The sequence below is a fragment of the Apis dorsata genome, unplaced genomic scaffold (assembly GCF_000469605.1).
Source record: "Apis dorsata unplaced genomic scaffold, Apis dorsata 1.3 scaffold_223, whole genome shotgun sequence".
Taxonomy (NCBI): domain Eukaryota; kingdom Metazoa; phylum Arthropoda; class Insecta; order Hymenoptera; family Apidae; genus Apis; species Apis dorsata.
This window is the reverse complement of record NW_006263505.1, coordinates 200,907-212,761: the sequence shown is the minus strand read 5'-3', so window position 1 is coordinate 212,761 and position 11,855 is coordinate 200,907. Positions and strand designations below refer to the sequence as shown.

At 30.9% G+C, this 11,855-nt stretch overlaps 3 protein-coding genes across 8 annotated transcripts in view; 2 read left to right on the top strand and 1 right to left on the bottom strand.

Moving 5' to 3' along the window:
• The window catches only part of LOC102679786 (kalirin), a 39,551-nt gene extending 37,791 nt beyond the window's left edge, over positions 1-1,760 (top strand). Inside the window, exon 30 of the mRNA XM_031510352.1 lies at positions 1,740-1,760. The gene's annotated coding sequence lies outside the window, so the exon portion shown is untranslated. The remainder of the gene's footprint in view (positions 1-1,739) is intronic.
• LOC102681421 (DDB1- and CUL4-associated factor 11) overlaps positions 329-11,855 on the bottom strand; it is a 22,867-nt gene continuing 11,340 nt past the window's right edge. Inside the window, exons 1-10 of one of the 4 annotated variants that reach the window (XM_031510357.1) lie at positions 4,112-4,458; positions 3,562-3,670; positions 3,236-3,482; positions 3,006-3,152; positions 2,755-2,936; positions 2,590-2,682; positions 2,219-2,465; positions 1,953-2,108; positions 1,764-1,870; positions 329-1,667 (exon numbers count right to left, since the gene is read on the bottom strand). In XM_031510357.1, the coding sequence (XP_031366217.1) occupies positions 1,512-1,667; positions 1,764-1,870; positions 1,953-2,108; positions 2,219-2,465; positions 2,590-2,682; positions 2,755-2,936; positions 3,006-3,152; positions 3,236-3,482; positions 3,562-3,670; positions 4,112-4,191 (1,524 nt within the window). In that variant the 5' untranslated portion in view covers positions 4,192-4,458 and the 3' untranslated portion in view covers positions 329-1,511. The other 3 variants (XM_006615490.2, XM_031510358.1, XM_006615488.2) reach the window with 3 other exon arrangements.
• LOC102681732 (SCY1-like protein 2) overlaps positions 5,283-11,855 on the top strand; it is a 12,759-nt gene continuing 6,186 nt past the window's right edge. For 2 of the 3 annotated variants that reach the window (XR_004150477.1, XM_031510355.1), the window contains exons 1-12: positions 8,004-8,156; positions 8,464-8,598; positions 8,693-8,914; positions 9,049-9,169; positions 9,243-9,329; positions 9,431-9,576; positions 9,731-9,861; positions 9,956-10,070; positions 10,147-10,292; positions 10,359-10,512; positions 10,715-10,955; positions 11,554-11,722. Coding sequence is in view for 2 of the 3 variants with exons in the window: in XM_031510355.1 (XP_031366215.1) it covers positions 8,004-8,156; positions 8,464-8,598; positions 8,693-8,914; positions 9,049-9,169; positions 9,243-9,329; positions 9,431-9,576; positions 9,731-9,861; positions 9,956-10,070; positions 10,147-10,292; positions 10,359-10,512; positions 10,715-10,955; positions 11,554-11,722 (1,820 nt within the window). In the remaining variant the exon portion in view is untranslated. Of the gene's footprint in view, positions 6,456-7,891; positions 8,157-8,463; positions 8,599-8,692; positions 8,915-9,048; positions 9,170-9,242; positions 9,330-9,430; positions 9,577-9,730; positions 9,862-9,955; positions 10,071-10,146; positions 10,293-10,358; positions 10,513-10,714; positions 10,956-11,553; positions 11,723-11,855 lie in introns of those variants that run through there. The other variant, XM_006615491.2, reaches the window with a different exon arrangement.

The following is an 11,855-nucleotide window of genomic DNA, read 5'->3' as shown; positions in this document are numbered from 1 at the left end:
ATAAAAAAATAAAAGAAACATTTATATTATTTTATTAAATATATATTCATTTATTTAAATTTATAATAAAATTTATGAAATTATATAAAAAGATTGTTCATAATAAATAAAATCGTATTAAATTATTAATTAATTTTATACAATATAAGCAATAAAAATAACAAATATTTATGCTTAATCAAATAAATTATATCTATTTTTTTTCTATGATAATAATTTTTCAATTTAATATTATTTTTTCTAATTTAAAATAATGCAATATTAAATATTATATTAAATAGAATTATAGTTATTTGGGAATACAATTATAGAAAATATAAAAACTATATTATTTTCTAGTAATTTATTAGTATACATGTTTAATATAACATTATGTATGTATATATAAATATATACACGCGCGTAAGTGTAAATTTGTTTACTGTCAACACCCTGTACGTGTGTGTATGTATGTGTATGTGTTTGTGTTTGATTGTATATGTAATGTTTCTATATATTTATGTATATCTGTACATTTTTGGGAGTTTGTATGCAACATTTAAACATACCTAATAAAATACGTACATCGAAAAATGTACACATGACGTCCTTTTCGCACTTGGTCAGTTTGGAAAAACAAACTTATCTTGTAAAAACCACAGATTCGTTCCATCTTTTTCTTTTATTAATCTACTTCATTCTCGTTTATAGTTCCCATATCCTCTTATTATTTGTAAAATTATACATATTTTTATTCATATAAAAAATTACACGGAGGAAAAATAATTCTTTTTTAACAGAAAATATTGGATTGAGTATATATTTTTGTAAAATTATTTCCAAAAAACAGAGATTGAAACAAAAATTTATAGATAATTTAGTGCTATGATACGATATGAATCGAAGACATTTCTCTTTTAAAATTAAAATAAAAGAATGTGATAGATAGATATTGGGAAGGAAAATAAAGAGTAAAAGATAGAAGAATAAAAGAAATAAAGTGACGGAGAAAGATCTTCGTTTCGTGTCAAAAAAACTTTTCTAATTCACATAATAATAATATACACACATATATACATATATGTATGTATACCATATATTTATATAATATACATATATTTTGTTTAATGTGTTATGCATTTTATAGTACGAAATAATAACGCGTTTTCCTCCACTCAGATTTAATATGAAAAAGATAGTTAAATATTGAGTAAAAACAAATTCGGTTCCACGAGAATGAATTGTATAGTCGGTGCTGTTGTACCTCGTCTATTTCGTTATCAATATGCATATAGTTTTGATAACGCATTATATTATACCGACCAGAATGGCAGCATTGATTCTGTAGAGGTGCGTATTCAATAAAAACTCAGTCTTGTAGAAAAAGTTAGTCTCCTGAATTTCGATGATTAACAGTCACCGATGTAAAACTTTTCTGCCGCAAACACTAGGCATTGTTAACTTTTTCCTCGTAGGAACGAAAAGACTGAATTCCCGAGAACATTCAGTTTCCCGGTTAAAATCTACGAGACTCAACACGCTGCTGCGTGCTTAGCTCTTTGAGCAGCTATTCGTTGACTTCGTCTTAAAGTACGCGGAGGTGATTCTGCATCAGTTTCTTCTTCCGAATCAGAATTATCAAGTGCAGTCTTCCCAGCATATCGCCAACTAACAATGGCACCATCCCACTGAAATAAATTTATTTTATGTAAATGTAATTAATTATAATAATTTTACATTTAAATATAATTTTTTTCAAATATATATATATATATAATACTTACAGACGTAGAAACGATTTCCTGATGGAATGGATGCCAACTAACATCACGTACACATCCTTTGTGTCCTACTAAACTACTAACTATCCTACCTGTTAAGACATCATATACTGAAAAACGGATTCAAAATGGTTAATAAATTTATCGTAATATATAAATTTAATTTTTGATACAAATAAAATAAAAACTTACTTATTACTCGTCCTGCGGCACATCCAGTATAGATATACCTTTGGCCGGTAATAGACGAAGGTGAAAAATGACAACGTATTAAAGTTTGAAGAACGGAATGACCACGATAGGTCATAATGCTAGTATCACCTTCCAACATATTTCTTGCTTTGTGCACTATAATAAAGAAAAAGATTTCTTTGTTTAATTGAGATATGAATTAAGAAAGTATTAAGCATATTTAAATACAAAACAAAAAAAATGTCATTGATTTTGTTATTACTGACATCGCTTTGGTACTCGTTGCCATCGGTAATCCCAATTTTGATTCGCAACAGCTTTACGCGTATTTTGTTCACCATTATGATCAGAAAACGCACGAACATCCCATAATTTAATCGTCTGATCTTTACTATTAGTTATCAAATAACGACCATCACCACGCGGATCAATATACGTTATACCATCCATATGACCAGCTAATACTCCAACAGGATGTGGATCGGTTTCATTCAAAGTCCTTCTGTCCCAAACCTGAGCAAATCACAAAACAAAAGAGTAAATAAAGGAATTAAAAAATAGTATTTATAGATATGTATAAATATATTATAACATATAATAATCAATAATAATCATTATATAAATGGATGATAAATACTTTACAAAGACCATCATCTCCAGCACTGTACAAGATTTGAGAAGTATTGTCTGCAAAAGCAACTGTATTTACATCATTATCATGACCTTCGATCTATAAAAAAAAAAAATAAGTAGGTAATAAGTGATGAAATGCTAAATATCAAAAGAATATTTGTATACATACTCTAAAAGCCCGTTGATGACATTCTCGATCGTAAACATAAAGATAACCATCATTTGCTCCACCTAAAATTTCTCGGCCGTCACTGGAGAATACGAGAGAAAATACACAAAATCTTCGATCTTCTGGACATAATGACAATGATTCTTGTGCACTTGAATCTCCATAAACGGGACATAGATATACTGGAAAGAAAAAAATAAAGGAAACAAGTTTATAATTGATTCATGTTGCTTTCAACAGTATATACTTACAACATTCTGACCAACTAGAATAAACAATATAATTTCCATCAGGACTAAATGCTGTGTCTAAAATACTCCAACCCACATCTCGTGCAGGAATAGTTTTGAATTGTACAAAATCTCCATCATGTGTTCGGTAAAGACGTAAAAATTTATCTGTCAAAATATTTAATGAATTATGTAAAAAATTAAAGCTATAATAAATAATAACTTAACTTTGAATATAAAAAAAAACTTGCCTTGACTGGCAGTTAAGAAAAATCTTCCATCTTTAGAATAAGAACCACAAAATGCTTTGGTACTATATTTAGCAACTTGATGCATTTTATTTGGTAAAAAATTGCTACTTATTCTGCACCTTTCTCCTGTACTAAAACTAGGGCCTAGAGCTCTTTTTTGAATCATTGATGTCACAGACAAATTACGTTTATCAATGTTATCTATAAATCCGCATGCTTGTTTTGTGGCAAGACTTATTTCACTTTTCTAAAAAGGAAAAAACAATAAAATAGAACATTAAGGAATAACTAAAAATAAATTTTTCATATATTTATGAATGACAAACATCTAGTCTGGATGTATTTGGCACAGACGTAATTCTTGGAGGTTGTGAATTTGCAGCATATTCTTCGTCCGAGTCATCATGATCCGAAGATATGATATTCAGTTGACCGCTGCAATTATCAAAACGGAAACTATTAATTTCGATTTTGTAATGATAAAGTCGACAAGAGATGGTGAGAAAGAAGGTTAGGTTATCGAAAGATACAAAACAGATTAAGGTGTCAAAGTATTTTGGCAAAACAAAAAAATACAATAAAGCTAAACGATTTCCTTGAAGGAACCTAATGTTTGCTTTGAAAAAGCAAATTATCACGTATCTACTGAGATATTTAATAAACAACAAATTTTACAAAGAGGTTAGAATTCCTCCTGTTCTTGCTCATTCGTTCTTTCTCTCTCTACCTTTCTGTCATTCGTTTACCATCTCTTTTCTTTTTAGTATCTAAATTTTTTCGATCTCTTTCTATCAACAGGCATACGTATACACACGTTCATAAGAATGATCTACAATGATATTAAACCTTTCGCCTTCGAGATAACATTGAACTAACCTGCGTATCAAATATTGTAAGACAGCAGCGAGCCCTGGATCGTGCTCGATATCCATATTCCGTGAATTAATGCCTCCCATGCAGCGAGCAAATAAATCTTATTTACCGTTTAAAAGCAAACAAGGAAAACGTCCAAGGGTTGATGGCGTTAGTGCAGTGACTATGACAGTTGAAACAGACGATGACAGGAACGGAGAGAGCGCGTGAGAATTTTGCGTGTGTAGAGGGGAGAAGAAAATGGATCGTAATATCTTCAATAGTTGTAATATAAAAGAGTTAATTATTAAAAAAATAATAGATTGAAGTTGTGTTGTGTTTCGAATAATAAGGACATATATGTTTTAAAATTCAGTGAGCGAATGAAGAATGAAGACTGAAAAAAAAACAAAACTCAAAAACGAGTGAGGAGGACGAGAGAAGGCGCGCTTAAAATGTATTTAAATGTCGTTTTCAAATGTCGAAATAACGACGTTAGGAAATTAATTATAATTAATTATCTCGGAATACATCTGTGAATGCTATAAATATGAAACTTTATATGTTATAAATACATAGATATAAAATTCTGAAGGCGATTAAATATGTCATATATATTATCGATCATTTTTAATCGATTTTTAAAAAAGGTAAATTACATATCATTGATTCTATCGATAGATCGAAAATATTAAGTAATATAATAATATTAAAAATGAAAGATTTTTACATTTTTGATATAAATTTTCTATAAATTTTTTTTCTTTTTATAAATTTAAAATTAAAATTACTTAATTTAAGAAATTATAAATATTTTATAAAATAATTACAAATATGAATTTCTTATGAAAGTGATTTAAATTATCGTACGTTTTTTTTATGCGTAAATATATATATATAATCGATGTGTGATGTATAATCGATATATATATATATATATAATCGTTTATTTCGATTTATAATATCGATCAAATAATTAAAAACTTGATTGATACAGCAACTTTAATCAAACATTTTAATAAATGTATTATTTTCACATAAGTTATAGAAGAAAAAAAGAAAATTAAGTAGTATTTTTTAACAGAAAATATAAAAAAATATTTGATTAAATAATTTGACATGAATTTATAATCATTTAATCAATAAGAAAATTTGTAATGTATATACAGAGGAATTAGTTATGTATAAATATATATAAATGTGTGTATACATATATAGCATGTATACACATTACATATACATATTATGCATATACATAAGAATTAATTTGACCTATTTTCACCTTCTCTTCACCTTTTCCAATCCCACGCTTCCTGCTTCTGTCGTTTGTTCTTCTCATTTTCCCGTCCCACCACATTCGTAAATTGTAATCCATAATTGGTAATCCGTAATCTGTAAGCTGCGATAGGGTAACCCCTACCTCTCCCAGTTAATTCTCCCTACTTTTAGACCAAAGTATGGCATCCCCTAACCCCTATCCGCTATCCCGTGACCCGCAGCCGCAGCTACCTGCAGCCCAGACCTATAATTTCCAGGCAGAGACCTACACCCTGGCCAGAGCCGGAACCAAGCTGGAGCCGAGGTCGTAGCCAAAGCCATAGCCGGGATCGGAGGACGCGCATGCGTCTTTTTATCATTTCCTTGCGACTTTCTCGCTCTTCCATCGAATATATCAACGTTAATTCGTACAACGTTCATCATCGAGAACAAAAAAGAGGTCGAAAACGAAGACGAAAGTTTTATAATGTTATCGATTATCGCAATGATAATGCCAACTTACACCATTATCGTTATTATTAATTAACTCGGCAAATACTCGAAAACGAAGACGGAAATAGTGCCGGGAATAAGGACAAGAACAAGGATAAGAACAAGAACAAAGACGAAAATAGACGCGAATACGAGAGCAACGAAAACAGCAATAATAACGACGTTTAATACGTCTCAAGTGTCAGATATCACGTTAGTGAAGACGACAAATGAAAGAACAGGAAAAAGAAGGAAAATAAAAACGTGGATTAGACGACGGAAGAAAGGAAGAAATAAAGATACGTTGATTTTCGAATATCGAAAACGAACGATCAAAGTGTCCATGGCATGATGGTTATTGAATTGTTCAATATCAGTGATGATATTTAAGTGACAGTTTGAAGAAAAGGAAGAAAAGATTATCGAAAAGTGTGTGACAATTCGTATCGAATAGTGATGCAGTCGCGCGTCAATCGTGCCCTACTGTTCCTTTGGATTCCTCGCGCGATCCTCGCGCGGCGCGCGCGTGCTCCGAACTATCGCGCATCGCGCATTACCCTTCTTTCGGTTTCTTCATGCTTATAGTGCTTCTATTCTCGTTGTCGTCGGCAACAGGTGAGTCATTCTGAACTTTCAGTAGTTCTACATTTTTTTCTTCGTCCCCTTTATCAATCTTTTTTCCACTGTTTCCTTTTGTTTTCTCTCTCCCTCCTTCGCCATACTCTCTCTTTTTCATTCTAAATGCATCTATATTCTTATTATATCCTTCCTTCTCGTCTTTCTCCAGTTCTCTTTTCGTTTCTTCTATTTTATCTAATCTTCTCCATGTATTTGAATCTCGTTTTTTTTTTTTTCATTTATTGTTTTATCATAATTTCATTAATACATTACTGGTTACTAGTATCTAATTTTGTCATATTATTCAACGAAGGGCAACAAATTATTCGTAGGCGATTATTCGTCATAATGATAAACTGCTATTTGCTTCTTTGAATAATTGACCGAGCAATGCATGGATTATACATATTCGAATCGATCGAGTTCTCTGCGGATTTGTGTTAAATGAATCAAGTTTCAATTGAGCATAGTCATCTGGATGGATAATTTCGATGAATATGGTATCGATATGCCATTCTTAAATTTCTCGCTTTATACGTATATCGATATTGATTCCTGATGAGAATTAAAGTCGTGAGATCACATTTTAAACAATCTGTTCAATATCGTTAATTCTGGACAGCTTCATTGAATGAGTCATAGATTTCAATCAAATTTTTGATAACTTTCGCAACGTTTCGAATGTTTCGTTATTCGAGAAAAATTACAAATATCGCGCTATTTCTTTCCTATCGATCATATCATCGATACAAATTTTTTATCCTAAATCAAAACTTAATGTTTATTAATTATTACCTCTTGAAACAAAAAACAAAACTGTCACTAATAAATAATTTTTCCATTTTTCCAATCATACATCAAATTACATCATTGAAAATTATTTTATAAAGCAATTTTTTGATCTTTAAACCCAGTGAAATTTAATTTAAATAAATATTAAAATTCGAACAAATCTTTTCTCATCTATTCACATTTTGGACAAATCTATATGAAAAAAAAACATAAAAAAAAATAAGTAAATTAATCAAGAATACAGTTTCTCTGAAAATCCTTCACACTCTTGTATTTATCTAACTCGAGGATGAACGAACGAAAAATGCGTTTATTTCTGATTGTTACGACGATTCAAAATGATGCGATCTTATCGGATGCGATCCGCTTTTATCTTTCGAATTATACTCATTCGTCGCGGAGCACGTATACAGGATTGCCTATGAGGAGGTACTATGAGGTGGTAAATCGATAAGGAGTTGCGTAAGGAGAAGAAGAGAAAGTAGAGCCGCAAATTCAGAAGGGAGAAAGAAAAAAAAAAAAGACGTGAATAGGGAAATTGGGGAAAACATTGGGATATATTTAAATATGAGAATGATCGATTATCATTGTTCGACTGAAGAATATGTCAATTTAAAGAAAGATTTATGCTTGATCAGGCTATAGCAGGTGTGTGTCTGTCGTCCGATAAGACGATTACAAAAGGAAATTGAAAGAAGCGATTGATACACGATCGAAAGTGATTCGATGAACATTGAGGATTAACATAAGTGTCGTTATGTTTGCCAAGTCGAAAAGTAGTGGCTCGACACCGAGCGTTCTACTTCCTAATCCTCTTCAGAATTTGTACGACGTTGGCAAACAAACGGCTACAGCAGGACCCGAAAACGCCTGGCGTATATACAATGGATACACGAAAGCGGATCGAAAGGTAATATCTCAAAACTTTTTTATCCAATTCTTTCGTTTAGGATGCGAATATATATATTTTCAAAGTAAAACTCTCGAGATTTATTCTCCACAATTATTTTTCTATCATCGCGTAATCAATGTCGTCTCACTTCTTTGAAAAAGGACAATTCTCTCGAAAGTTTTACTCTCAAAAAGCGTGCAATACCCTTATTCGTTATTCGTTAATATTAATTCTCGATGCAACGATATTCTTTTTTTCCTAAAAAAAAGAATAGTATCCGTGAAAAATTTTGTTCTTAAAATTAATTCTTTCTCTTTCATTTTAGGAAGTCTCGATATTTTTCTTCGACAAAAGATCGGTCGATAAACTTCACAAGCCGAAGCGGAAAGAAGCGGTTACGGAAATTTTACGAAACGGAGCACGACAAATGGAACGAGTTTCTCATCCAAAGATCCTGCAGGTAAGATGTTTCCTTTTTTTTCCATTTTTTTTTTCTCATTTCATTGCTTTCGTATACGAAGCGTGATCGCTCTAGAATTTGTCTATCTTTCTAGGCATACAAGGTGGAAGAATGCGCTGATAGTTTGGCATTCGCGTCGGAGCCAGTTCTCGCTAGTCTTGCGAACGTTTTAGCTTATCAAGAGCAACGAGCGAATAACGTCGGCCAATCGTCGACTAACGTAACGAAACAAACTTCTTCAACCCCTAGTCATCGTGCTCCGTTCACGAAAGAGTACGAGTTACTCGATATAGAGATCAAATATGGATTGTTGCAGGTGAGAAATCCATCGATTTTATATTAAATATCCACTTAAATTTATCTTAGACTATGGATACCTTTTTTTCCTTTTCTCTTGTATTTTCTTTTTTCCTCTTCTCTCTCTTTCTCTTTTTCTCTCTCTTTCCTTAGATCACAGAGGCTTTACTTTATCTTCACGGAACACGCAAAGTCCTTCACAGGAACGTTTGTCCCGCGAGCATTATAATTACCAAAAGGGGCACTTGGAAATTGTCAGGTCTCGAATTTATCGGTAAGTGACAGTTTAATTTTTGATGTGAGCAATTCTCGAATTCAATATATATATTCTTTTTTATTTTTTCTAGAAAAAATGAAGGAGTTGCCAATGATATCGTTGCAACCTTGGACCAATCGCATGTCAAAAATGACGCAACCGAATCTCGATTACATAGGTAAGGATATGAAAATGGTAAGAATTAGATGGAGCTTCAAATTCATTAATCTATCTTTCAATTTTTCACATTGTCAAATATTCGTAATCTCGTGTATATAGCACCGGAAATACAGCAAAAGAAAGAGGGGGGCTTCTATAGCGACATGTACAGCTTTGGTATGACGATATGCGCAATTTTCAATCAAGGGCGACCATTGATTCAAGCGAATCATAACTGTTCCGAGTATTTAAAACAATTAGAAAACGTAAGTAATCAGATGAAATTTTGATTCGAAATTTCTCTTTGCGCGTATTCTTTTTGCATACGTGCCACGATTTATATTATTATACGTGATATCTTTTTCCTTTTCAATATTTTAGACAATATTTAATTATCTCCCCCCTTCTTTATTCCCATAGCTCGAAGAACAAGTTCATGTGATATTACCTTTAGTTCCCCTTCCTCTTCGAGAAGCTGTTTCTCGACTTTTACACATCGATCCAGAGAAGAGGCCAACCATTCAAGTTTTATCCATGATCAAGTATTTTCAGTATGTAATTTTTATTCTAAATGTATCTTTTATACATTTCTTTTCTAAAAGAAAAAAAAAAAGAAAAAAAGTAACTTTTTATTTTATCTTTCAGAGATCCACCCGTATACGCGCTTCAATTTCTCGATGTCAGTAAGATGAAAGACGCGTTGCAAAAGGAGCATTTTTATACAACTACTTTAAAAGGAATATTACCTTATATACCAAGGGTAATATTTATATACAAGAATAATATAAGGATTTTTCTACTATGATACAAAGATGAAAGCGTATTTGAATTTATAGAAACTTTGGTATCAACATATTTGGACGTATCTGCAAACTGAATTGGAAAGTGAAGAAGTTCAATCGGCTGTACTACAACCGGTACTTTATATCGTGCAAAATAGTACACAAGAGGAATACGATCAAATTGTATTTCCATCGTTACGGTAAGTGTTATAGAAAGATTAATTCTTTTTCTTATTTATATTCGTACAATTAATTTACTCGCGTAGATCGCTTTTCTCGAATCGTAAATCGGTTCACGGAACGGTTACGTTGCTGGAAAATTTGCATTTGATATTAAAAAAAACATCTCGAGAATATATAGAAAGCGAAGTGCTTCCGATGTTGTACACATCCTTTGAGAATTCAACTACTCAAGTGCAGGTACGTAGATATGGGAATAATTAGAAAGAATGAATTATATAAATATAAATTACAATCACATGTAAAATTTTAAGATAAGAAAATAGTTATTTAATGTTCTAATACAAATAAAATCTTCTAATGTCATACATCGTGTGATTTCAACTTGATATTTTTATTTTAAAAATAATAAAGTTTATTACATTGAAAAATTGTTTCGTAGACTGCAGCGTTCGTAGCCGTTTCGAATGTGACTGATTACATACACGACGAGGCTGTTCGAAACATCGTGTTGCCGAAATTACTTCAAGCATTTGAAAAAAATTTAGTGGATTCCCGAATACTTATGAACGTGATACCCTGTATTTTAAATCGTTTGGAAAAGCAAAAAATCATCGATTGTATCTTACCATTATTGTTCAATGTAAAACTTCAAGAACCGGAGATAATCGTACGGGTTGTGAGTAAGTAATATATCATCTTTTTATCCTTATTACGTTATGTCACGTATACATACCTCCTTATAAAAAAATCTTACAATCTTATTCGATATTAAAATTGTTGTAATATATTATATAATATAAAACTTATATAATATACTTATATAATATAAAATATAAATAACTATATGGCATTACTATGCGTATATAATATATGGCATTAATATACATATATTAAAGTCATTATAATATGTATATATCATTATAGTAAAGTCATATATTATATAATATTGATATATTTATTGGATACTTAGAAAGATAGATTCTAAAGATGAAAACAAACACAAAAATTAATATATAAAGATTTCGTTTAATTTAAATTGCTAATATGCATTTATTGGACATTTTTGTGTTCGTTTTTTTTATATATTGTATCATCTAGAATTAATTTTCCAATAGTGTCTCACGATATATTAATATCTTATATATATTATGAAACACGAAAAACAATGATTGGTTTGTAACTTTCGAATGGAGTGTATTCATACGTATGTATATATACAGATACACAATACATAATTATTGTTGCTGATGGATTGCAGTTACAATTCGATTTCTACAGAGATTTACAGATTAATGTTAAACGACAAAAAATATGGATTATCTGTGAATTGGATGGCAACTAGAGCAATGCCTTCTTTACTACCTCAAACTATTAACCCAGCATTGAATCTCGAGCAGTTTGAACTACTTCTCAAAGTGTTACAAGATATGTTGAATCACATCGAAAGGTGAAGCAAAAATCTTATTATAGATTTTACTTACAAATTTTTATCACTGATAATGAGATCATGAATAATCGATATTTTTTTTTTTTATCTTTCTTATATTTTCTTTTTTTCTTTTCATTTCTCTTCAATTTTT